The sequence below is a fragment of the Crocodylus siamensis genome, chromosome 1, assembly GCF_052110815.1.
Source record: "Crocodylus siamensis isolate JL-2025a chromosome 1, ASM5211081v1, whole genome shotgun sequence".
Lineage (NCBI taxonomy): Eukaryota > Metazoa > Chordata > Crocodylia > Crocodylidae > Crocodylus > Crocodylus siamensis.
The window spans coordinates 223365760-223393219 of record NC_143395.1 but is presented as its reverse complement, the minus strand read 5'-3'; the positions used below and the strand labels follow the sequence as shown (position 1 = coordinate 223393219).

General features: G+C 40.3%; 1 protein-coding gene across 2 annotated transcripts in view; it reads left to right on the top strand.

Annotated features, from left to right (window-relative positions):
* NECTIN3 (nectin cell adhesion molecule 3) overlaps positions 1 to 27460 on the top strand; it is a 131614-nt gene that overhangs the window by 89255 nt on the left and 14899 nt on the right. Inside the window, exons 6-7 of one of the 2 annotated variants that reach the window (XM_090057931.1) lie at positions 6166 to 6304; positions 15581 to 15665. In XM_090057931.1, the coding sequence (XP_089914057.1) occupies positions 6166 to 6304; positions 15581 to 15665 (224 nt within the window). Of the gene's footprint in view, positions 1 to 1384; positions 2286 to 6165; positions 6305 to 15580; positions 15666 to 27460 lie in introns of those variants that run through there. The other variant, XM_090057921.1, reaches the window with a different exon arrangement.

The following is a 27460-nucleotide window of genomic DNA, read 5'->3' as shown; positions in this document are numbered from 1 at the left end:
ATGGGGCTAATTTGTCCATCAAAAAAGTTAGCCCCTGCTGGGTTATAGCATCACTGTGGTGCGTACTAGGTCACATGAAAATGTTAAGAGCAACAAGAAAACTATGGATGGATAAATACTTCTATTGTATTTTCAAATACAAAGCAACGTCAGGGTTTTCAGTTTCCATAGTTGAATTTTCTTCAGAAGTAGGCAGGCAACTAGTAAGAAGCAGGTAAACAGTTTAAGTGTCAAATTAAGAGGGTATTGAATGTAATGTCACAATCTAAGAAATAACAAACCCATGAAGTAACTTCATTTTAAACCGCATGAAAGTGTTAGGTTGCATCTTAAGCCTGCTCCTAGATTCAAAGGTATATACTTCCAGTGAAGGATCATATGCAATCCTTGTATTTTTGCCTAAGGGCTTATGTTTGTGAGACTAGGATTGAAATCTATGTATATTTCTTTACATAGGAAAAAAGTAAGCCAAGTTCTGCTTGTTATGGGAAACTTAGCTGTTTATAGCGATTTTTTTTTTTTCTTTTTTTCTTTGTGTGTGAAATTTTTTTATAGAAAAATCAGAGTTCTCAGTTATTCATTTGGGGGGGCGGTTAAAACTATAGTTTTCAAAATGTGTAAGTGCCATTTTTACACTGATAGTATCCTTCCCTATAAAGGAGTTTTCTACACTAAAATGCATGACGTGTAACTTAAGGTTCCTTCACTATTCCCAACTTAAGGTGCCTAAGTTGGATTAACAAATATTTTGAAGAGGAAATTAAATCAATAGTTTTACATGCTGCTAACTTAGCACGAAAGCTGTAGTTTTTCATTCTTTAAGTTTTAATCTTTAAACAAAACACAACTTGCAAACCTTGATTTTTTTTTTTCTCCCCCCCCCCCCATTAGTTAATCTTTGGTACAAGTAGTTACTTCACTATATGTTTCTAACCTCTAGCTGGGGAAGTCAAAAAATGGTATGTCACTTTCTGTTATATAACATTCTACAATAGGCAGGGTAAAACTGCATAGAAATGAAATATAAAAAGTCACTGTTGCAACAACTAAGTACTATCTTCTCCTTTCAAGAGAACTAATGGTACTTCAACTTGATGCCAATGGCTGCTTTCATGTTGCAAATGTTTTGTCTCTTCAACTCCCTACAGTAGAGGCCAAAACTATAAATGGGAGCCAATTCCATAATTATTGGAAAAACTTGATGCTGCTAAAGTACTGTGAAAATAGAGCAACCTAAGAATTAAAGAATGAAAAACTATTCTGTTGGTAGAGAACATATTTTACATATCCATCACCTTGGCTTACTTAAACTCTTAACTGATTTAGCTTGCATTGACATTCTTTGCCTTTTCTGTCTTGTCTACCTCTTTGCTCTTTTCATTAGATCCTCCTACTACTACCACACGACCACCCACGGTTCCATGGCATCCTTCAACTGATGGCATCACAGGTTTAGCAACAGAACCTAAACTAATATATTTTCCAGCATCAACCTTGCCAGCAATGCAGGAAGACAATTGGGGTACCATCATCGGTAGTGCAGTGGGTGGGGCTCTCTTCCTGATACTTGTAAGCATTTTGGTTGGAGTTGTCTGCTATAGGAGAAGACGGACGTTCCGTGGTGACTACTTTGCTAAGAACTACATTCCGCCAACTGATATGCAAAAAGAGTCTCAAATAGATGTTCTCCAGTCAGATGATGTGGATTCTTACCCTGACAGTGTAAAAAAAGAAATAAAGCATCCAATGAACAGTCTGATATCTAAAGACTATTTAGAAGACCCTGAAAAGCCAGAGTGGAACAATGTAGGCAATATTAACAGGTACCAGGAACGGTATGAAAGACCAATGGATTATTATGAAAGTGGAACACTGGGGATGAAATATATGGGTAGTGAATGTTATGATGACAATGAAGAAGACTTTGTTTCCCATGTAGATGGCTCAGTAATATCCCGAAGGGAGTGGTATGTGTAGTAACAACTGAAAATCTAACTTGGTACCTACAGTTCCATTCATTAGCTGATTACTTTCAGATTTGTTTATATTTTGACTTGAGGAATAAGCTTTTTGAAGTTGATTTTCAAGCTTTTTATATTGTAAGTTGACAGATGGAAATGTAAAATCTGGATAAAAATGTATCTGAGCTGCTTTTTTTCATTGCTGTACTACTGTTGTTCAAGATCTGAATTTTAATGCAGAGTACTTTATTGGTCTATGGTACAGGTAACAAACTGCTGAATTAAAGTTACCCTACAAAATTGTTATAAAGAATTGAAAAGCAACTGTCTTGCCTTTTGTGATTGGAAAAAATACCTGAGATGATGATAACTTGTTAGGTGTACTCTCAGATCTAGAAAAGTGAGTAAGTCTGGGTTGCACTTCACCAAAGGTAAAACTCAATTGAAGTGCAACTTGCTGCTGCGAATATTGGTTCTGTTTAGAACGGTTTCTTGTGGGTTTTTTCTTCTTGCGTGGTACTCGTGTGTGTTTTGGTTTGTTTTTTTCCTATTTGTTTTTCCTTTAAGCTGTATTCCTTGAAGATTTGCTGCACAAAAAATACCTCTAGTAATTTTGTTTAGTCTACTATTACTTTTCAAAGAAAAAGCATTGCACTGAAAAAGCAGTTTATCCTATGAACAAGTGCTGAGGAGTAGCAATTAAAATAAGTCAGCGTTGTGTCTGAATTGAAAATGAGAAGTTATTTTTATGGCATATTTAATTCTCAAAAATGAAATCTGTAAGAGACACAAAAAGAAAATCTTGTCCCTTTTTATAGTCTTACAGTTGTATAGGCAATTTAAAACATACATATTTAAGTATAATTGGAAATGCACATCTGATGAGAAACTTTCTGTACCGTGGTTCCAACGAAACAAAAATATCAACAGAATAATAAATGGAAGGCAAAAAAAAGTAAAATGCCAAGTAGGGCAGTTTTGAATTTTAGAGAAAATATAATGCATACCTTGCAAAGGGCACACAGGACCTTGGTTCTTAACACTAAACAAAACAACCAGTATATCTTAAAGCCATAAAGGAGATTGAAAAGCATAATTTTGCAGTAGTTCACATGTGGAAGCCAAATTTGCTTCTTCCATATACTAGGCAGTTTAGCTTGTCTTTTACTGTGTTTGACTGTCAAGTTTGCAAGTGTAATTGTTAAGCACAACAGTGATGGCTTGGCTAGAAAAGTCTAAGGTTGCTTAGTCAGTAGCAAAAGCCAAAATCATCTTACTCGTACTCATATTAGGTTCACTGTATCAGTCCTACTAATATGTAGAATGGAATCTGAATGACAAGGACATAAGTATTATAGACAGTTTTTAAAATGTAAAAGTTAAAGGGACTTGACAGACATCAGTGAAACCACTTAGAGATAAATGTATAGGCTGGAAAAAAAAAAATTATTCTGAGAAACTTGCCTTAATATGGAAGTGTAAAGAAAGAAATAGGCCTCACTTCTTTTTTTTATCAGTTATACCTAGTAGTTTCTTTTCAGGATTGCTTCTTCAATGTTTCTCAAAGTTTCTAGTTGTAAAAAGATGTAACATGACAGCAAGTGTTTAGAGCCTTATAGTAACTAAAATGTGTACATTAGGACAAATGATAACTCGTCTTGTGGAGGTGGGTGGGGGACATGGAAGGCTACAGAATTAATAGTGAAATTCGAGATGAAAGGATAGCATGTTACCCAGGCAGCTTAGGTTCATAATTGATAATTACATGCGTTTGTTGAACAAAGTTCGACTGTAAATACAATAGAAACTGGGAGAATACTCTGCTTCAGTTTCAACTCAGGTAAACAAAGTAAATTTTTCTCTCACAGTCTGAAAAATCCTGTTGAAAGGATTGGTTTACACCCTACATATGCGAAGTACATTATTTAACAGTCTTCAGAGGAGTGTGTCTTTTAAGAAAACATGAATTGTAAGTTCTGCTTCGGCATAGGCTAATGAAGTTGCTCATTCTTAGAGTAACTTGGTGTTTGGTTTTTGTAATAAACAAAAGTTTACAAGTATTCAATCGCTATCTTAAATAGGGTTACATTTTTAAAGTAAATTTGGAAGTAAAGAGTTTGAAGATAGGGTTAGAATTTTTTTGTTCCAGTGTGTTCATACATGATTTTCCTGTTTTAAAAAAAATCAAAACAAACTGATTGTAAGTATGAAGAGCTGTTGTGTGAAATAAACATTTTTGTAAAGTTCTTTAATACAGATAGTGTGCAAAACTGACTGAAGATTCATTTTAAAAAGGAAAAAAAGGTGCACAGAACTGAGTATAGGCAGCTATCTAGCAGTCCAGACTGCAAAGTCCTTGATTTACAAAACTGTGAAATACCAGACTTGACAGAACCTCAAGCTTTCCCCTTTCAGTTAAGAGTGCTTTAGGTGGTATCAGCAGCTTCAGTACCTTGTTATTATCTATAAGGTAGTGGTGTTGGCCACTTCTCAACTGTGCACAGTGTCAAAATGAAGCTAAGGTTGTTTTCCTTCAGGATTCAAGGCATGTTACCACTTAAGATGCGCTCTTAGCCTTTTCTGATTTGTGACTATTAGGAGCAAGGGTAAAACAGGAGTAAAATAGTTATAGACTTCAAGGAAAAACTAAGCCTTTAGCCTTAGGAGAAAATAATCTCCTTTCAACATTGCAACAAAGTAATGATGTGAAGATTTTTCTGGAATCGAGTTGAGCTGAAAAAAGGCACAAGCAAGCAAAAATTAAAAAATTCATCTTCAAGCTCTTAACTAGAGCATGGTATCCTAATGGGTGCTATAAAATGATACTAATGCATTCAAATTGCGGGGAATTTAAATTGAAGGAAGACAATGGAATGGATTATAGTGCCTCTGCTAGCAACCTCTATCACTGAACAAACCTGTTTTTTTTGTTTTGGTTTTTTTTGTTTTGGTTTGGTTTTTTCTCTCTCTCAGTATAGCATAAACTTAAAAGGACTTTTAATTTGGACAAATATCACTGCCTCCTACCTAATTCAATATAAATATAATAGTGGTATGCTCAGAGCTCTTCCACATTACTTTTGCTTTGACTTCTGCTATTAATGTGGGTTTTCTTGTTTTTTTTTTTAATTATTTTATTGCCAGTGGGGTGTGTGGCTTAGTTGTATAACTATTGATAAGTGTTAATTTGGAAGAACTTCTAAAATTGTGTGCACAAAAAAAAAAAAAAAGTGGGGGGCCTAGCAAGCTGTTGCATGTGAAATAATAAGGTAGGAATTCTTCAGTTGCAACCAAAATTATTTTGGGAAAGACATGAACAGTGCCAAGGGTAAATATCATTTATTCACCTAAAGTTTCATATTTTAAAGTGGGTTATAGTTGGTAATTCAACTCCAATTGGCTGTTTAAAAAAAAAAAAAGACCACCTTCTAACTTTTTTGGGTCACTTCAATATGATTTGAAATATAAGGTGCTTGAATACAAAAAGCATTCCATAATTCAGTGCTTATCGTTGCAGTCAGAGTAGCAATTTAATATTTTGTAAAAATAAAAATAACTAAATATTTCTATTTCTATAAATGTTCTGCCTTAGATGTCAAATGGTGGTAAGGGTTGCTATGGTAAGTTCATCTTATTAGTCCTTTTGCATGTTAACTGTTCAGAGAGTCTGTGTATTCATGTTTCCCCTCCTTGAACACTAAAATTGCAATTGTAAGACTAATTTGCTCGAGTGTTTAAATTTATACAGCTCCCAGGCTTGAAAGAACAGTTTTCACTTATGCAAAGCTGGCTGTTTTGGGGTTGGTTGGTTGGTTGTTTTTGTTTTTTTTTGCTTTCCACATGTGTGCCAAATAGTTGAAAATACTTTCTAAAGTAACAGTAACAGTAACTGCACCTTCCTTTTGTAGAAGGAAATTACTAAGCATGCACCCAATGTGATGATGATAACAGTGAGTTAAACAGTAAATCCTACCTTACCTTTTTATATCTATTAGTTTATTATAGGTTAAATGAGAGTTGTAGAGTCTTAATTGTCCCTGACAGTTGCACAACTTGGAAGGTTACTAAGAGGGCTTTTGCTTGATGATGCAAGGAAAGAACATAATAGATTTCAGATTGACACTTAAAAGAATACTTTGTGTTTTGAGCACGGCAAACACGTAATAGTTGGAAGAAGTGTAATCTGTGCTGCATTACGTTACAGATGTGCCAATTAAGCAGACCTCTTCTGTCGCTGTAGCAGGGGCTGTAATTGGAGCAGTTCTTGCTCTCTTTATCATAACAATCTTTGTGACAGTGCTGTTGACCCCAAGGAAAAGAAGGCCATCCTACCTGGATAAAGTGTAAGTACATTAATTCTTTCTTTCATCTGGAAGCAATATGCATGGCTATATATTGTCTGAAAGCTGTAGTCTTTAGAAAAACCAGCACCTTCTTAGTTTTCTACTAAAATCACTGCATCTTTTCACATACTACGAACCCTTAAATAAAATGCATGCCTTTTTTTTTTTGGAAGACAAAGTGGGAGGGAAGGTGAGGGAAAGATATCTTTTTTTTTTTTCTTATGGGTCTGATCTAGATGTGGCTTTATGAAGAAACTGTGCTGCAACGTAGCTTTCCCTTAGAGCAAGTATACTTGGACACGGTGTAGTATTAAGTCTAGCGTTTGTTTTAATGTTTCTTTGCACTGACCGCAGCCCTGTCCCGCATATGTTTGTTAAGGGGTAAGACTTATCAAAAACTAGTACCAATTTGAGAGCTGCTCTGAAACGCCTAATATGACTGCACCCTCTCCTATTTGCTGGCAGGAACAGAACTTTGGCAACCATCTTGTAACACAGTGTGTTTATGCTTTGGCACCTCCATGCAGTGAAGTTCCGGCAATAAAAATAAGCTTCCTTGCTTATTACGTGCCCCCAGTTTTGCAGGCCTGTGTTTTTTGTTTTTTTTTTGGAGGCAGGTGGGGATGGTTTCTGTGGTATACAAGTACATATTCTCATTATTCAAGTATGTATACAAAGCTGAAAATCTAAACACTCAGCATATCGTGAGCCTTTACCGTAAAGGTCTGTCCATTCTTCAAATTTTAAACACTCAACTTAATTCTGTTAATGAGAAAAAGAAAATGACCTAAAAACTGACTGAAAAATCAAGGGAACAGTTGGACTGCTTAAGTGCTGGCAGTGAATGAACCATATTAAAACTAAAGCAATGAAATACCAAAACACAACATAAACATCTGGTCTCTGCACTTCTGTTTACTAGAACTTTTTTTCCTCCCATTGCTGCTAATTAGATTATTAGTGTAGCAATTTATTAAGAATGTGAACTTTGTTAACAGTTGTCAGCAGAAAAGTTGTCAAAATAGTTCTTTGTGGAGAGGACTCTTGGACTAAGTTTGTGGTTTCATAGATTCATACAAGTTGGGCGGGAAGGGACCTTGGAGATCATCAGGTCCAGTCCCCCCTGCTCAAGGCAGGAAAGACTGCTGAGGTCAGATGACCCCAGCAGGGTGTGCATCCAGTCACCGTCCCTGAAGATCTTCAAAAGATGATTGTACCACCTCTGGAGGGAGTCTATTCCAGACTCTGGACGCATGAACCATAAAAAAAGTTTTTCGTAATGTCTAATCTGAAGCAATCCTCTATAGGTTTATGACTGTTTATTCCTAGTCTTCACCTGGGGTGCCTAGGTGAACAGGTGTTCCCCTAGCCCCTCATGTTTGCCTCTTATATAGTTAAAGGCTACCACCAATTGTCCTTTGAGTGTTCTCTTTTCCAGGCTGAATAGTCCCAACTCCCTCAGCCTCTCCTCGTATGGTCTGTTCTCCAGACCTCTAATAACTCATGTGGCCCCCTTTGGACTCTTTCCAGCTTCCCTACATCCCTCTTGAACTGCAGCAACCAGAACTGGATGCAGTATTCCAGCTGTGGTATAACCAATGCTGAGTACAGTGGGAGGATGAGATCCTCAGTCTTGCTTGTGATGCATCAGTTGATGCATGCCAGAGTGTTCATGTTTTGAATTATTTCTATCAGCTGAAGCACCACTACTTTGACAAACTTACTCTATAGTCACATTCTTAAGATGACAAATTGTGTGCTAACACTTCAGGAGTTCAGTACATTGAAAATACTGTGCACAAGTAATTCTGTAAACCACAGGTGACTGTCAGAGGTTAACTCAAAATGCCGAATGACAGTGTACAATTAACATAGCTATAATGTTTGGCTGGAGTTAGGGAGCTGCTTATGAAGGGCAGGTAAAACCTCATAAAACATGGTTGACTAAAGCTAGAAAACTTTGTTTTAGAACATAACTTTCAGAAAATTATGTTCCTGTTTCACATAACATTCCACTTATGTAAAAAGCTTGAAAAACTCTGTTAAAAAGGCAAATAAGCATACATCATGGGGAAAATGTATATTTTTACATAAAGTATTAAGGACTATGAAACTATCAAATACCTGTTGAATGTAGTTGTTGGAATTGTTTGCTCTTGTGTCTCTAAACCAGTAATGGTGGATGCCAGAGACTGTAAGGGATAGATCGCTCTATAACGGATTCAATACCTTTTCTCTAAAGTCTCAGGTCCTTTTACTGTTAAAGTAGAGATACTGGTCTGACCAGTATGGTGCTACTTGCGTTACCTGAATAAGTACTTCAGCCTCCTAGTTGCCTTAGGCTGGAGAAAAAGGTATTGTATATTGCTACTCTGCCAAGCTTTTTTCCAGCAAAAAAAAAAAAGAATAAAAATGATCTAATAGCTAGTATAAGAAAACTTTAAAAGTGTAGTATACTTTTGAAAATGTAGTATACATACACTTCTCCCCACCCCCCCCAACAATAACTTTGCATCTTATTTAATGTGCTTCACATACATTTTTGTCAGCTTTTAAAGACTTGTTGGCAAACGGGTAACTGGCAATTGCAGTTCTCTCAGCCTCACACCCCATTATGACATTAAATTTAAGTGTGTGTGTGTGTGTGCGCGCACGCATGTGTAATGAAACCCTCACCCCAGCACTCCACATGCACACTAGGGGGATGATTCGGAGAGATTTTGGGGGCCAATACAGACAGCTGATGCTTAAGGAGGCATATAAGCCGATACTGATCCAATTTCCGATATGCAGCCCTGAAGAGCTGCATCCATCTGGTAAGTCTGTTCTGTAGAGAAGGGACATAGGAGGAAGATCAAGACCCCTGTGGTGACAGAGGAGTAAGGCAAGAGCTGGGGCAGGTGCTGCCTAGCCAGGGTGGAAGGGGAGGAGGGATGGAAGGGTGGGGGGTGCAGATCAATGCCCCCTGTGGTGAGGGAGGGAGCAGGGGCAGATGCTGTCTAGGCAGAGTGGTGGGGGCCAGAGCTGTGGCTTTTGGTGGGGGGGGGAGGTGGCTCCTGCTGCTGTTTGCACTCTGGGATGGCATGGGGGGGGGTGCCATACTCCCACTCCCCCCAGATCTGGGCAGGGAGGGCTGCAGCTAAGGCTGCACAAAGCTCTTCTCAGCAAGAGCTGGGCTCGCAGCAGGTGTCGGCAGTGCTGGAAGGATGCTGCATCCACCCCAAACTTCACTGCTGCTCTGACTCTGCCTTCTACCCATACACAAGAAAGAGAGCCAGGGCTGCAGCTGGCAATGGCAGTGCTGGGAGCAGAGCAGCAGCAAAATTTGGGGTGGATGCAGCATCCACCAGGCACTGGCAGCACCCACTGAGCCCCCACACAGATCTGGGGGGGGCACACGCCCCACCCTGCCCCGCCATGCCCTCCCAGGGTGCAAACAGTGGTGGAAGCTGCCTCCCCACCCCACCCACTACCCTGCCTGCTCCCTCACCATGGGGGTGTTGATCCACACACCTTCTCTCCTGCCTCCCCTTCCACCACACCAGGATGACCAGCTGGAGGCAAGTCATCTGCTGCCTCTGCTCCTCGCTGCTTGAGTGCTGTGCTGCGGCTACACAACACAAGCATTTATTGATCAAATTATCAGCCCCACTGGACCGGTACCTGATGCAGCAAATTTTCTTTGTACCAATCTGATATCGGACCAATGTATTGGTGCACCTCTAATGCGCGTGTGTGTGTGTGTGTGTGTGTGTGTGTGTGTGTGCGCGCGCGCGCACACACACAAACACAATCAGTCTTTCTCTTGGGCATAAGACTAATATTATTGTGGTATATGGTGATGAGCATGATTTTAAAAAAACCCTAAAAATTGTAACAAGTTAAGGCCAAATACTAAGTTTAGCAGGTAGGATAATAAGAAAGCCTAAATCAAACATTTTATGGCCAGGTTCTAAAGTTATTTCCTTGGTATCAAAAAATGTTTAGGTTCAAATGAAGTTGGGCTATTTATTTCTAACTCCAGAATTAAAATGCAAGTGAAAATCGGTTGTTATTAGCATTCCATATAGCTTCATATACTTTACTCTTCAGCAGGAGTCTGGTAGCTTTCTTGACAGGATTTTAGAATGAGGCTGAAGGGTTATTTTCTGATAGATTAAGACTCTCTCAATGATGGGTATAGTTGCCTTGAGCAACATAATTCACTTAATGACAATGCACTCCCTTTATGAGGGAACTTTGGCTTTTGAAAAAACATGGCTAAAAATTTCAGCAAAATCCATTCAATGTAGAAAAATAAATAAAGTATAGTATAGTAATCAAAACAAAGGGTATAAGCTACTTACTTGTGGGAAGACAAACTTGCTGAGGAGTTGGATTCAGTGTGAACTGTAGCAGAGTCACTAAACAGTGACACTGCTAGAAATGAGATAAAGTATATATAATTTACTTGCTGTTTTTCAGCTGTTTTGGTGAGGATGGCAAAAGTAGCTGTAGAGAGTAACCTACAAACAGTATGAAAAGAATTGTTCTGAGAAATTGTCTACCCTCAGTTGTGGTGGTTCTTTTAAATCTTGAGCACTCTGGCTAGGGACAGGCATTACACACAAACTGGTTTAAGTGATCAGAAACTGGTTTAAACCTATAACAGATCAGATGTTCAGTGCACATAAACCAGTTTGAAAATTGGATGTAACCAGGTTGAGATAAACCTGGTTGAATATAGTATCAGACTAAACTGATTAGGCTCAAACCGGTTTTATGCAATGTCTGTCCCAGACCCCTTGCTGGTTTAAGATATAAACCAGAGACCCCCAGCATCCCGGCATGTTCTGTAGGCTGGACAGGGCTTTCTGCTTCACAGCAGGGCTGGCCCTTCCCCTGTGCTCCCTGGCTGGAGCTCAGTACTGACTTATAGATACAGCAGGGTCTGCTGGCTTCCCTGTGTGCCCCTATTTCCCCCTCTCACCATTTGCTGCTTAAGAAGACATCCCCTCCTCTCTGCCACAGCAGGGCTGTAGCCAGTATGTGGTACGCTAGCTAATGCCGAGAGAGGCGTGTGTCTCCAACTTCACCAGGATAAGCAGACAGAACAATGACCGCTTAAGGCTTTTGTAGCTAATCAGGTCAGCTGGTAAACTGTTTAAGACATTTGAAGTAATATGGAGAAAGGCTATTGTTTTGCTAATCAGGTGATAGATTGCTGTCAGCCCCACCCCCTGGACTGGCCTGCTTGTCTGTCAATTTGCTGCAGATAATATGACAAAGCAGGGACAGAGATTGATACAGAGCTTTTCATCAACAAATGCATGCACTGAGCACCCCTGCTTGCCTCAGAGTGCTAGCCTGGGGCTGGGGGCTGGCAACACTCCTGCCCCTTGAGCAGCCAACAGGGAAAAGTCTGCAATCATGCAGGCAGATCTCCCTAATGAGAGTATCGTGCAGGGGCCTGGCTGTGTCCCCTTCAACTCAGTTTAGCTCCCTGCAGAAAGGAAGGGAGGGGGCTGTTCTAGTACCCCCAGCTTCTAGCCTGACCCACTGCAGGCACGTGCCTGAATTTCCTCAGTCCAGAGAGAATGTCTATCCAGTTCAGCCTATCCAGGTTAGACTAACCTGCAAAGATTGAATCAATTCAGGATCAGGCTTCTTGAATGTCTGTCCCTAGCCTCTGACATTTTGTTTTTACTAGTATCGGTAAGGTGCAAGTCAGCCCTACCTCCTGTTGCACCTAAGAGCTATAAGATCTTGTTGCAGATTTACCATTTTAAGTTCATGGAGTCTTTGGCTCCATAGGCAACAAAACCTTTACATAACAAAAAAGTCTAACCCCTCCCCCCCTACTGTTCTGAGCTTTTTGCATTTGTACAGATGGAAAAAAAATAGCCCTGTCTTTCAGGAGAATGGCTGCTGTGCTCTTGAACTACCCACAAAGAACTGAAAAAATATGAAAACCGATAACCATCTGTCACACTCATCCTTCCTCATGCTGCTGGTGTGGTTGGGTAATGTGACATACCAGCGTTCACCTTTTCCATTTTACAACTATGAAGCCTATTTGATACCAGCACTTAAACAAGTGTCATCAACTCCCACCTCCACCTTCATTTCCCTCTTTGTTCTTGATGCAGCAGAGAAGACCAAAGATGCTCATCAATAGAGGAAAGGATTCATCTAGGCATGGTAACCTAGCAAATTGGACCAGTTTTTCTACTGTGTGAGGCAAGGATCTTCTTGCTTGAGAGCATTTCCAGGACTTGCTAGGCAATTTGTCATGTTTAACTGTTTCAGCCTTTGTTTCTGCTATAGACAGCCAGTGTGGGTTTTCACCTAACATCCTTCAAAGGCCCATCTAAGAAACCCAGTTCCCCAATAGGAACTATAAGTTTAATTAAACCACTGAGGTCATGGCAGGTATACCTTAGAACTAGGAATCTCTGGAATTTGCGATGCAAGTGCGCAGCATGACAGCTTCTTTAATCTTGGAATTTCCCCCATGCGCTTCCCCTGATGCTGATTGGCAGAGGGGTCCCATCTCTCACCGCGTGCGCCTGAAACAACAGCTGTAGCTTTCACCTACTGGCCATCAGGTGAGGGTGGTGAGTGGGGGAAACTCTTAAGATGAAAGAAGGTGGTACTGTGCTATGTACTTCTGGTGCAAATTCCAGAGATCGCTACTCAAAACCCACCCAATGTTTGTCCCTCGAGTGATCAGTTTTCTACCTCATGTGGATTAATTTATCAGCCTTCTTTATAAAACCTCCTGCCTCCTGAATGGAGACCTCATTGCACTCTTTAAACAAAAATCTGGCTCATGCAAACTAGGCTAAAGACCAAGCCCTTTGGACAAATCTTCCAGGGTTTCTCTAGCTGAGATCAAAATCTGTAGGGAATTCAGCTCAGTTTATCTAACTGGCTGTTGGACTGTTTCCACATGTGAAAGTTTTAAATATATTTGTGAAATTGATAGATACTAGAACTGGACATTATACTGTTGGACATTTCAAGGCCACTGTTGCTTTCAGTATGGAGGCCCTATAGTTTACCTAGGAAATTAAGACTTGTCTCTGTGTTCTGGGGTACTACTTAAGAGTTGCCTACAAGTGGGACTGTTCATATGGGCATTTACTTGATAATGGAGACAAGTTATCTATCTCAAGTTCTTTTGAGATTCATTATTGACATATAGTGTGACTCGGGTATCTATTTTCTTCTCCTCAGACAAATGTAATATAGGTCTCTGAAAGAAGTAGGATTTCCTTAGTGTAGGATATGAGCAAGGAGCCTTACTGACTGTTGCAAAGGCAAAAAGTCTGTGATCAAAAAGTTGGGGTCTAAGACTCATGTAGAAATGAGAACAGTACCTCTAAAATCAAGTTAATGATAATCTTTCCACCTCTCTGACTCTTACCTTGTTTTTAGTTGCTCCTTATAATACTTTTCAAAGATACTACTTTTAAGTCAACAAAAAATAAGGTCAAGGTTCTCAGTTATTCAATGGTTGCATCTACGTGTGCACTTTACTACGGAGCTAATTAGTCTACTCTGCAGTAAAACATCACCATCTACATGTCCTCTGGTATTATGCCTCTGTAAACTAACGGATTCCACCATAAGACACTACTGTATACTGAAACACGCATGTAAACAGTGACCAGGCAAGAGCAAAACTCCTGCCTGCAGCCTAGCTACACAACTCCACAGGGTTTGGTATCCTCATGCCCCAGCCAGCCTCTCCACTGCCTGAGGCTGACTCCCTGTTACCCTCTGCCAGCCTGGGCTTGCTCCACCATGGCTAAACCTGGGCATAAGTATAGATGCTGTGCTTGGGAGTAATTTAGTCCAGCTCAAACAGCCCCTGAGTTTATTGCTTTGCCTTAATTTCATAAGTAGAGACACCCAGTGTGGCTTAAATATGTAGCTATTCATGTAATCTTGTACTCCTTCATGTTAAGGGAGTTATCCATGTAAAGAGAATTGAATGATTTATCTAGACATAAACTGGAATTAAGTTGAGATGTTTTATTGAAGTATATAAAATCAAAAGCTAAAACACTTTAAGCCTTTCAGCTGCTGTATGTTACAGTTGAAGCACTATAATGCCCCATGTGTAAGTTTGGGAGATTACAAATTTAAATTCAGGTTGGCATAACTGGTAATATCCAGATGATAATCCCAAAATGCTTGAATTGATGGATGAGAGAGGATTGTAATTTTCAGAATCATTTGAACGATTAATATCACCTTTTAAAATGTTTCAGTAAATGCTGAGTACCAGCCTGGTTGAAAAGGAATTTTTTTCAAAGTACTAATACAGCTGAATTACTAGTCAGATTCCTATCATCCTAAATTACATGTTATTTGGGCATGTCTACACGGCGTGCTACAGCCATGTAGCAATTGCTGTAGCAGCACACTCCCTCAGTATAGTGTCCCACTACAGTGACACAGTGGTGAAATCTGACCAGGCAGTGCACGCATGGCACAGTAACCACCTGTACTGTGCCATACTTTAGTACTTCCACAAGGAAGTACTAAAGCACAACACCATAACGTTGCTGTATGCAACCATTGTTACTGACTCTAACTCTGCATCTGGGCAATCTGTTGTTTTTAAGAGTAGAAATAGAATTAAAGAGAAAATGAAATTCAAGCCTCTGGTAAGCTTGCAGAGTTACCTGCATCTGAAGTGAAAATAAATTAAGACTGCAAGCTGGAATTGCAGAACTCCAATTTTCCATTCACTTCTCCATTTCTGTAGTTGAGGAGAATGCTGAACACCTGTAAAATCTCATGTTTCTCCTCTAAGCAAAAGTCTTCTGTTTTCTTTTTTGTGAAGGTTCCCAAAAAAGCGAGCAAAAAAGGTAATCTCTAAAAAGCAAGCAATGTCACTTTTAGGGTTTTTGAAATTTGAAAATTACAATCATTAAGCCTCATAAGATTAAAATAGTTTAGGTAAAATATTTCAGCAAGTGCCAGTTAAGGCCTGGGATATTACTCAGAACCAGTAAACTAATTTTGGTATATGCTATATGAAATATTGCTCTTATTCCTGTACAGAAGATTACTCAGTAAAAAAACCACTCATCAAAAGGCTGCACAGCTGATTGTTGTCGGTGGGTTTAGGGCGCACAACTTTATTTTAATGTAAAAATCAATGGTGATTAACAATACAAAAAGTTGAAATTTGTCCAGAATCCTTTTAACGTTTTACTTTGTGTTGCTATTAAAAATATGGAATTAACTTTAGTGTCAAATGTCTCACACTGTTTAATGTAGGATTGATCTTCCTCCCACACACAAACCACCACCTTCATATGAAGAAAGAGCTCTCTCTGTGTCTCAGAAAGAAATCATTCTTCAGGTAGGTAAACAAGTATGTTTATTTTTTAATGAAATGAACAAATAAATACTAACTTAAGCTGTCCTGCTTGAAGTAGCATGCTGTTTTTTTATAGTTCCTGACAATGTCAGCTGAATAATGTTGAATATCTGCAGTATACAACTACTGAAGCTGGCTTTACTTAATTTTAACAACTTAATGACAGTTCTCAGTACAATATTGTTTTAACATTGTTTTAACTTTTGTCTAGAGTTGTAAGCTACCATAATTCTGACATCCATGTGTTTTAAAGACAGTTTAAAATATACTTAAACTGTTTTGCTTCAGGGTAAGTTGGATGTTACATACTTCAGAAAATAAGATTCCTTATCACGCAGGAGGCAGAACTTAGCTGTGTATGTAATTAGTCAATGTGGGATTCCTCGAATAGCATTACTAATATATATATATATATATTTTTTTTACATGAAAGTGGGGTGGGGGACTTTGTACTAGCTTTTGGTACCTAAAAACCCTTGGTGAAAAATTGACTTTTTTCCTTTTTGTAGGCTGCTAAAGGGCTGCTGGTTCCATGATTTGCACCCAGTTGTGATTTTGGTTGAACTAGTTTCATATGCTGTCAGTTTGGGTTTCAGCTATCTGGTGGATAGTTTTCAGTTTTCACTGAAGTTCAAATCTTCATTGAAGCTCCAGTAAAAGAGAAACATTTCCATATGAGAGTACCAGATGAAAATTTTAGTTCAAGTTAAAAGTTTGCTACATGTACTAACAGCCACTTCCAATGAAGGAGAACTTAAACTGAAACTATATACTCTTTTGTATTGTTGAGATATGACAGGACCAGAAGATGAGGCTGAGGGTAATACTGAAGGCCATAGAGTTCCATTAAAGTAGGGGTGGGCAATTATTTTGGGTGGAGGGCTGCTTAATGAGTTTTGGTGAGATGTTGAGGTCTGCAAGAGTAGCCCCTCCCCTTGACATATGCCCTGCCCCCTGGTTGCCATCTTGGGACCTGAAGTCCCACCCCCTAACCCCTGACCTTTGCCACTGGACATCTCTCCCCTTGCCCCCAGAAATACTCCTTTTGGGAAGGGGGTTTACCACCTCGGACCCAGAAAAGACAGACAAATTTATATACTAAAAATCAAACACTGATGATAGCAGATTTTTAACTTTATTTTTTTAAATATTTTTGTCCTGATTTGTTTGTCTTGGTGGGGTGTGTGTGTGTGTGTGTGTATGGAGGTAATTGCTTACTAGTTCAAATGAAGTCTTACTCTTGTATATTGTGGGGTGGGCGGGTGGATATGGGGCTTGTGTGAGTATGTGGGTGGGTATGAGGGGTTTATGGGGGGATCAGGTTTGTCAGGGCATGTGGGGGAGTGTGAGTATAGCAGAGCACAGGGCTCTTCACCATCTCTAGAGGCTCAGGGGGGTGGGGGTGGTATGTGTGGTGTGTGGAGGAGGGTGTGATTCTGAGGTTTGCGGGTATGGTGGGATATACACCCCACTAGCTGTTCAGTCTGTCCCCACCCTGGAACAGCCCAGAGCCCGTGTGTCCTGCAGTGCCTCCCTGTCACAGCCACATGGTGTATGGACCAGGCAGGACTGAGGGATCTGGATGTGACCCATGGGCTGTATTTTGCCCACCCCTGGATTAATGCCACCAAAAGCAAGTTAGTGGAAATAGGAAGGAAAAAATGTGTCTGCTTTTACAACTGGTTTGCCAGGCAGAGATCTGGATCATCTCATTGGAGATGACCTGTGACTTCTTCAAGGCATTTATTTGTCTCACCTTCTAATCTATAAACTGGAGAAAGAGGTACTACCTAAGGTTACAAAGTTCTGGAGACAAAATGGACAGGTGACACGCATTCTGAGTCTCATGATGATTTAATGGTAAATGGCATGCAGAAGGATTTGGGGGAGGGGTGTGGGATGGATGTCTTCATCCAGAGTCCTTAGGGAGATGTTAGAGGTAGCTCCTGAAGTATTTTATTCATTAGAGCTTCCTTGAAAAAGAGAAGCACAGATTTACACTCAAATCACCTGGTCAATTTCAATCTATGTGAACAATTAAATAAAAATGAATGGTAATGTATCCACGTTATACCTGATGAGCTCTTCTTGTCAGACAATGTAGTTTAATGACAACTCACAGAAATAGTTGTACAAAACCACAGGACATGGTATGATACTATGTACTGTTGAGAATTTTTGTTAGACAGCAATTCAGCAACCAACCACACTATGTAATGGCAATACAAGGCACAAATAAGCCAATACTGAAAGCATTTAACATGAATTAAAAGGTTGCAAAGATGGCGGAAGGATACTGTGTAATAGAGCTGTGTGCTGTCATTTGAAATAGTCAAGGTGCTTAGAATGTTGAAAGAATCCTAGTATGGTGCGTTGTCTGTATATTTTTCATAAACAGAGAGAGGTAGTTAGCTGCATTAGTCTGAAGTCAGTCAAAAGGCAAGGTAGATGTGCACCTTTACAGACTAATTAAATAAGATTTTATATGTGTTACAGATCACAAGCTTTCTTGAGCCAAAATTCACTTCATCAGATGCTGATGAAGTGAACTTTGGTTCATGAAAGCTTGTGCTAGATAAACAGCTATGCATCTTCTTTAGACTAACTGTATAGATGTATATAAATAAAAGTTTTGCCAGTGTAATATTTTTGGGACCAATACTTTCAGCATTCATTTTTCAGGAAACACTGACTAGCTGTATCTAAGACTTGAGAGTAAAGGATGCCACTAGTCTGTTAGAACACACAGAAGGCCTGTAATTTTAAGTATAGATATCTCATCAGTTAGTGAGTAAACCTAACTTTACCTATGTGATGGAAATGAAGGGTATTAAGCTAGTAGTTAATGGGATCTGAAATATGATGACCTAGATTTTAGGGCTTTTAGCACTGGAGGAACTGCATGGTCCCTTTTGGACAAGAAAAGAATTCTGAGAACCTGGCTATAGGTTCAAGGACCCTTGGCCCACATATAGTGGGAATTCAAGGTAACCTTTTGACAAATAATACTTCTCAAATAATTTATTCCTTTACAATGTACATGTATGTTTCAGCTTAAGTATCAAAACAAATCCAGTCCTTCTGGGCTGAGCTTATTGGACAAAAAAACTAGGTTTAGGTACTTCTACATGGTTGCATGAATGTGCTTTTCTTATACAGCAGTGTTAATTTACTGTACTATACTTTAGTGCCATGTTAAATATTAAAAAGATGAGTGATATTACATTTACTAGCATACCTTGGATTGTTCTTGCTGAAGAAATGAACTGCTAAGAGTTTTATAATGTGATACGTATTCCGGTTTCTTAGCCAGTGGCCATGACTTATGGACCTAAATATATAGATATAGGTTACATAGATATAGATTATGTAATTTAGTCTCAAATTTAGCAGGCTAACTTGAGGGTTTTTAAAACGTGGTACGTGACTCAACTAGAAATATTTAACTCCAAAAAGCACAGTGGTCATTAGATGAGACGAGACCAGATAACAAACTAAATTTGAATGCTAAATACCAGTACTTTTTTTTTATAATAAAAAAAAAAAGATGGAGGAATGGGACTTCCAAGCATGCGCACTCTAAGAAACCAGAAGATTTAAATGTTGGCACCATTATACAACTGCAGAGAGCTTGCTTGGAGTGAACATTTGGTGCCATTTAACAGAACGGCAATTGTTATTCCATTGTGCACATTACTATACTAAGGTGAATCACAAGACATGAGCAAAAGCAAGATGTTGAAGTCAAACATACATATATATGTCTTACTGCAGTTCATATTTTCTTCATGTGTCAAGGATCTAACTTCTAAAGGGAAGCATAGAGCATATCTTAACTTAAACAGAACCCCAACTAAACAAAAATAATCTTTCTAGGAACCAGAGGCATGGGGGCGGGGAGGCATATGTTTTATACCATTTTGCCCCTACCCACACATTCATGTTTACTTAAGAGACGCATCCCTTTTCACACAGGTATAGTCCTGCCATGGAGTAGTTGCCCTAGTGTAGTCTAAACCCAGAATACGTCTGTACTTCTATTCAACATTTATTATTTTTAAATCTACATTAGTAATTTAAGGTGTATTAAGCAAGGGAACCTTATTTTAATCGCTAGCTTATATTACACATGAACTCTTACATCAGCATACACCTTTGTTAGGTTTAAACTTAATGCAAATTGGCAAGTGGCAGCATTTAAAAGCAGGTACTATTAAAAACTAGCTCATTCATGATACCTTTTTGAGTTGGGTTAAGCCAAAATCATATGGGTTAAGATGAGTTGTGCTGTGTAGCTTTGACCCACCTAATGGATAGCCAAAGTAGCTTTAGAAATTTCAATCGAGCTTACAGACTGTAGTGAGCAGCATAATATTTACGTGTCAGAGTTGGTGACCCAACAGCTGAAAAATTACAAATCAACAGCCAGAAGAAAGCTGTAATCTAAAAGTAATCCTTGCAATGTTAAGTATTTTTTTTATGAAAGCTCCTGAGCTGTATTTAAGTATTTAGCATTCAAATTTAGCTTGTTATCTGGTCTTGTCTCGTCTCATCTAATTACCACTGTGCTTTTTGGAGTTATAAATTTCTAGTTGAGTCATGTACTATGTTTTAAAAACCCTCTCAAGTAAGCCTGTTAAATTTGAGATTAAATTATATAATCTATATCTATATATTTAGGTCCACCAGCCATGGCCATTGGCTAAGAAACAGTATCGCATTATAATTCTTAGCAATTCACTTCTTCATACCCTGGATTGTTCTTGCTGCTATTAAAGGTAATATCACTCATCCTTTTAATATTTAACATGGCAGTAAAGTGGGTTTTGGGTTTTTTTTGTTTTGTTTTTTTTTATAATAAAAGAGAGAGGAACGGGACTCGCAAGGATGCACACTCTAAGAAACCAGAAGATTTAAATGTAGGCACCATTACACAATCTATTGAGTCTGAGAGTAGAAGAAATGTGATTGCATCCCATGTGGCACCTTCACCTTCCAGGTGTGATTTTAGTTATAACTAGTTACTTGGTTGCCATTTTAACAAGTGTTTTATATCCATAAATAATGGATTAAATTCATTCATTAAATAATGAAGAATGTTTTAAAATACAAACTACACACATGCAGGATGTACAATGGGTATCCACCTTTGCCCACAGACAACTTGTTCATTGCGTTTCCCTCAGATGCACAAAGACCTCAAACATCTTGGTGACAGCTTATCTCTGGCTTTTAGACTCAAGCCCCCTCCTTCATAACATGCTCTCTTCTGAATTTAGTGGTACTAATTTCAATCATGTTTGCAAATAATACAATTCTGTTGCAAAAACTTCAGATGACAACAACATATCAGAATGTTTTTATCTCTCTAGATTCATATTTGAAATCTCTGGGCTTATCCTTATTATCAAGTATAAGTATTTGTATACCTAACAGTATTGATATTACACTGCATTCTGTGGCACCCTTCAAGATCTCAAGGCACTTTGGAGAGCCATTGAACCCAGATTAAGATTCACTGTCCTGTCTCCTCTAAATCGCAAACAGAATGTTTGTTTCAGGAGATGTGGTGTTTAATTTCATAATCACTTCCATTTCTGTATAGCCCCATGTTAAACCACTGATAATGTGTAAACCTAGTTGCTCCTAGTGCTAGATAAAGTTAAGTAACGTTGTGGGTAGACTAGCATCTGCGTATGTGTTCCTTGAACTTTTCTCAAGGATAATGTTTGAGATGGTTAATGGGTGACTTTTTTTTTTTCTAGGAGCACTTGCTTTTGAAATAAAGCAAAGCATGCACACAGTAGATGTAATAATTACTGGGTTCACGGCAAATCTTTTTTGTTTTTATGATAAATGGAATACTTAATATTACATACAATATACTTGCTATTTTGCCTAATGGCTAACTAGGTAACATAGCAAATGACCTACAGCTAGATGACTTGACCAACCATAAAGGTGAAATTTTACAAGCAACTCTATCTCACACCTACTGTCGTGGTTTTCAATTTATTACCATCTGAAACTGATTTAAACTTGGCCACATGTATTGAAATGTTTGTGTTCATGACTGATAAGGTTTGCACATTGCTCTTCAAGCTTATTTATTAAATGTCATAAAGATGCAGGATGACCTAGCTTATTTAAATTATGGCATCTGTTCATCAGCGAGTGATGGTGGTTATTGCAGCTATTCTGACTGGTGATGCATTTTCTATTGCGGCTGTAGAGACTGATGTTAGACTTTCAGGTCCTGCCACAGTGGTCACAGGTGTACATAGCATTAGGGGCTACTGTTATGACAGGCTGTTTCTGTTAGACCCCGACTCTATGTGGCGCCCAATGACAAAGGAGATGACAATCCAGTTGCTTGGGATCCAGTTGCTCATGGAGCGAATGGGGAGCAAACACCAGCACACATCACTAGCTGATAGCTTTATTACAAAATGGAGACTGCTTTGGGCGAGCTCCCAAAAAAAGAAAAACCAGGGAGCAGCAGTGAACATTAGTTGTTTTCACATTTATACACCTTGGTTCATACTCATTAACATTTACTCCACGTTGGTCCCTCCTTTGTTCCACCCATATTCCCTCCCATCTCAAGCTCTGCCTCCATTTACTGTTTACTTCATTAGCATGGGATTGCCTATGCATTTCATTCATTTACATGTCTTTTTGCTATGAGCACATGCTCAAGGCTGTAAACCCGGCTTCTCCCTGTCAGTAGTGGTTTCTTGCTGATTTCAACACCATCTCCAAGGTCTTACTTCTGCTTTATCTCCTGACAATAGCTGGTGGGCTGCATTTTGTTCCTTACATGATGAGTCATATGTCCTACACGCTATCACATTATTAGGAAAATGCTTGCCTAAGCATCTTGCTATGTTATTTTTAATATAACGTTCTGCCTTGTGGTCAGCAGCTTTTGCTGAGCCACAGATTAAAGCCTTTATACAGCTGCAAATCCAGTGCTCCCCAAGATCTAAATATTGTCACCCTAACAGTTTCCTTTGGTCACATTTCTATTGTCATTCAAGTAACCATTTCTTGTTGTGATGTTGGACTCTGATTGAGAAAGGAGAGCCACTTTTGTTCAGTCTCCTGCTAAAACCTCCCAAAGGCTTGGGTCAGTTCCAAAAGTCTTCATGTTCTGCTTATAGATGTAATTGAATCACAGTTTGGTATTCCCTACTCTTCTTTACCCATCTGCAGTTTGCCCATACAGGATGACTTTTGGGATGTGCCCATCTTCCATCCTGTGAAGATGACCAAGCCAGCATAAGCGCTGTTGTTTGAGTAGTGAAGTGATGGTTGACAGGTTGGTCTTGGCAGTGACCTGTATGTTGGTAATTCAGTCTTGCCACTTGATGTCAAGGATGTGCTGTAAGCAGCATAGATGGAAACTGTACTGCTTTTCTTGATATGCATTTGTTGACCATGTCTCAGTGCTATCCATAAGCACAAAGAGGATGCGGGTTTGTACACAAGCAGTTTGGTTTTGATTGTGAGTTCTGTAGTGTTCCAGACCAGTTTGGAGAATTTTACTGAAAGTGGTGCCAGCCTTTCCAGTGCACACATTCAGCTCTTCAGCTAGTGATAAGTTGTTCACTGTAGATCCAAGGTAACCAAACTTGTTCACTGCCTTGAGTTTTGTTCTCAAGGCTGATAAATGGTGACTAGTGAATGCTCTGTTCTAGGACCACAGTAGTCTTAATGCTGGTGGTCAGGCCAAACTGCTTGAATTGAAGGTCTGTGGGTGGCTGTAGCAGGGGAGAGAGATGCGCAACCACACAGGCAGCCAGGAACGCCGTTTAGTGGTGTGTGGACCAATGCCTAGCAAGCAAGTTGGTGAAGGGGAAGGAGTGTCAGGGGACAGATTGAGGACCCCATAGTAAGGGAGGGAGTGGGGCTGGGGTAGAGACAGAGACTGGGGTGAATGGGGCCCCAGGGCTGAGGCAGGTCATGGGACAGCCAGAGCCGTGGGCAGCTTGTCCAGAGGAGGGGCTCCCACCATTGTGTGTATCCAAGGGAGGCATGGGGGGTACATGTCCCCTGGATTTGTGCATGGGGAGAGAGGGGCTGCTGCTGCAGGCTGAGGCTCTGCCCCAATGCACAGTTCCCAGGGCAAAGGTTCTGACTGCAGTGTCCCCTGCCTGCCTGTTAGCAGGTGGCACAGCATGGGATTGTGCGGCTCCCAAAGCAAGAGCAGTGGGGAGCAGAGTCCAGTGCGCCATGGCTGCCCACCTTCACCCCACGCACAAATCCAGGGGAAAATATGCCCCCATGCCTCCCCTAGGGGTATGCACAGAGGCAGGAGCACCCCACCCCCACAACCCTGGACAAGCTGCCTGCAGCTCCATCCCATTACCCGCCCTGGCCCTGGGGCCCCTGCCTCTGCCCCACTCCCTCCTTCACTGCAGGGGCCTTGATCTGGCCTCCCTACCATTGCTCTCCTCTCCCCCACTGCACACACTTACATGCTGGGCAGTGTGTGTCTGTGTGTGCTCTCACTCCCAAGCCACAGCCCCCCGAGTCCTGCTGCTTCCCTCACTCCTGACCCAGAGTACCCCATATCCTGCCAGGATATGCAGAAACTCCCCCCTCAACACACGCACCCCTAATAAATTTGGTTGTGTGTGTGTGTATACACAATACCAAAAAGTAAAATTATGGAACAAAGATACAACAACCTTACAAGTCTAAAGCAACCAAATGCTAAGAGCATTTTTAGAAAAATGGCGTAAGTTCTGTTTTCAGAACAGAGATGATGAAAGGGGCAAGTGAAGAGCAAGGGAATGTTTGAGAATAGGAAGGATGTTGCCCATATGTCCAACATGAATTATTCATCAATTGGTCATCATTTAATTTGGAGAGCAGTGGATTCTTCTCCATTACATTGCACCTGTGACTCATATTTTTCTTTTGCTTGTGGTAAGAATTTGCTGGATTTTTCACTAACACACTCTTCCAAGCCAGTGTTAATATGTATTATCCATACAGCACTGCTTTTTTGCACTTGGGTATCAGCTTTGTAATTTAACACGCGCATTTATAAATACAATGCCTTCTAATTCTCCGTTTTGGCTGTTATCATTCCTAAAAAAGGATATAAATTTCACCAGTGGGACCGTGAAATGCTCAGCCATTCAGAAGGCATGGTAGCCCCCCCCCCCCCCCCCAATAAAACTCACAAAACTCATCTCCGTGATTTTATTTAGAGCCTTTGACATCCCAGTAAATTTCAGCCTTTGTTGGTAGTTTTATCACACTTACAATATTGAAGTTGCATTCTTTGCTAAAACAGCTTTTCTTCCTCATTTCCCTATTTCCTGAGGGTAGAGGCACATATAACATATGCACACTGCTTGAAATAGTCAAAAACTAACCCTGAAGAAAACATGCACCATTTAGAAGCACTTCAGAATGAAACTTCCTGTTGCATACACACTCTGCAGAGCCTGACAGGGACCTCTGGGTCTTCCAAGATCCCATAATACTTTTCTTTCCCCTCTCCCCAGTAGGGAAGGCAAAGCAAATAACTGTCATTGAGCCCTCTTTTATCTGTACTGCCCTGGCCCTCTCTCCAGAACCGTGATTCCTGCATTCCAGCTCCCAATCCTTACAAACCTCCCAATGTCTGGTCTCCTGGTTCTAGTGAGGGTTCCTTCCAGGATAGCGGAAGTGAAGCAGACAAGAGAACACTGACCTGGGAGGGAATGGATCAGAAGCCCTCTAAGGCACTGGGTGTGTTAGAGCCACAATGGCAATCTGCTGTTCCCACACCTCCCTGTAATTAGGGAGTGGAACCACAGAGCTTTTTGAACCGCACAACAGGGATCTGTATGTCTGTCTGCACCTGAAGTGCACCACCCTGAATAACTGAACAAAGCAACCCAAAAGAAACCACTAACAGTTTTGGTTCATTCTGATAGTTTGCTAGAATCTGACTTTAGTATCAAGCACATCAGCAATTTCTCTGATCTGAGTGAAAGTTTTAAATGTTTGTCTTGAAGAAAAACAAATTGTACTATATTTGCAGGGTGTCAAACATAAATAGCTGTATGACAAGTTAGGAGGGAAAAAAAACTAACTCCGGTTACTGAACAGAAAAGAGAGACTGTTAGAATGTTACAAATGTGTATTAGGCCCCATGTAGATATAGGAGTACAGCTGTCTCCCTGCTCAGTTTGAACATTTGTAGTGTGACTGAAATTTATAATTAGAGTGAGTTTAACTCAAGTATTATTTGCTATATTAAGTTAAAAAAAAAAAAAAAAAAAGAGGAGGAGGGATTGAGCAACACCTTTTTAAAGATCAAAAGTACTTAATTTGACCTTTTTAAAACAGGCTGACTTCCAGTGTGAAGCCCTGCTCATTTTATTGTTCTTGAAAGTGGCCCCAGGTGGGGTAGAGGAGGCTGGGGCCAGTACCTGGACTCACCCCAGCAACATTATCTGGGATTCTGGGTGCCTCTAGCATCTGAAGCTGCAGCAATCTGACAGCAGAGAGCCTGGACAGCCAGCCAGGCTTTAGTTTCTGGTAGTGCACAATGCTGCCATGTAGGCTGCCTTGCTTGTTTTAGGCAATGCATGTGGTGTGGTGCCACAGACAGCTTTGTAGCACTGCATGCCACACACCTGTGCTCTTCTGGATGCATCCTTGGTGTCTCTTGTTCCCTTGGTTAAATTTATTACTCCCTTTCGTGGGAAGGAAACTAACACTTTCGTACCCCACCCCCCCACCCAAAAAAAAAAATCCAACAGTATATGTTTCTCTTTTTGTTATCTGTATTAAGTACACATCAACATCTAAGGAAGGAAGCCTACCTAAACTCTTCCCTTTGCATATCTTTCCACACCTAAAATTAGTTTGCAGCACTACATTTTTTTTATCGGGCATTTATATTTCTTGAGCACAAGGTGTAGCAAGCAGGACTGTCCCTGGGGGGTGCATGAATTGAGCTGACTGTTCCAGGACCCACACTTTGGGAGGCCCCACAGAGCTGGGTGTAGTGGCCTCAGCGACTCCACACCACTACCACTTGCTTTGTGTCCAGCTGCTTGCTACCCACCCTGTCATTGCTAGCTTCTTTGGGTCCTGGGTGCATGGGATTGGAGCAGGGGCAGGGCACCACATGGGCTGATTTGCCCTGGGTCCTACACCCTGCTCGGGTTAGCTCTGGCAGCAAGCAAACTTTGCTTCTGTCAAATTCAATACTTCGATTTCTAGAGAAGCTAAAACTCCTTAATTGGTCTATTACTGGTAAGACAATACACTATTTTGTTCTTGTCCTTCAATGTTTGGCCTGGGTAACAAGGTCTGAATAGAAGTCACCGCTTGTGATTTTCTGTTTTGGTAAATATTGCAAATAAATATTCTGCAGCTCCATATATAATCAGTTAAGTATAGTATCTTTGGGATATTATCATTGTAGTAGTTCTCCTTTCTTCCCTGCTTTGTTAGCTTTTCCGTAGCATGGTTCTTCTGATCCAGTATTTTGTTCCCTAAATCAGTGGGTGGCAGAGGTTTTGGAGCACTGGGCCAAATTGACCTGTCTTGAGTTTTAGGCAAGCCAGTACTCCTGCCCCACCCTGCTTTCACCTGACCCAGCTATAGCATGGCACAGGAAAAAATCTCCCCCTCTGCTGCTTGATTGCAGCACACATGCAAAGCGCCCAGCTCTGCAGGCCAGATTCAGCCCAAAAGCTGGAGGTTGCCAACTGCTGCTCTAAACCATATCTAGAATAGAAGACTGGCCTGTGCTGATGCACATA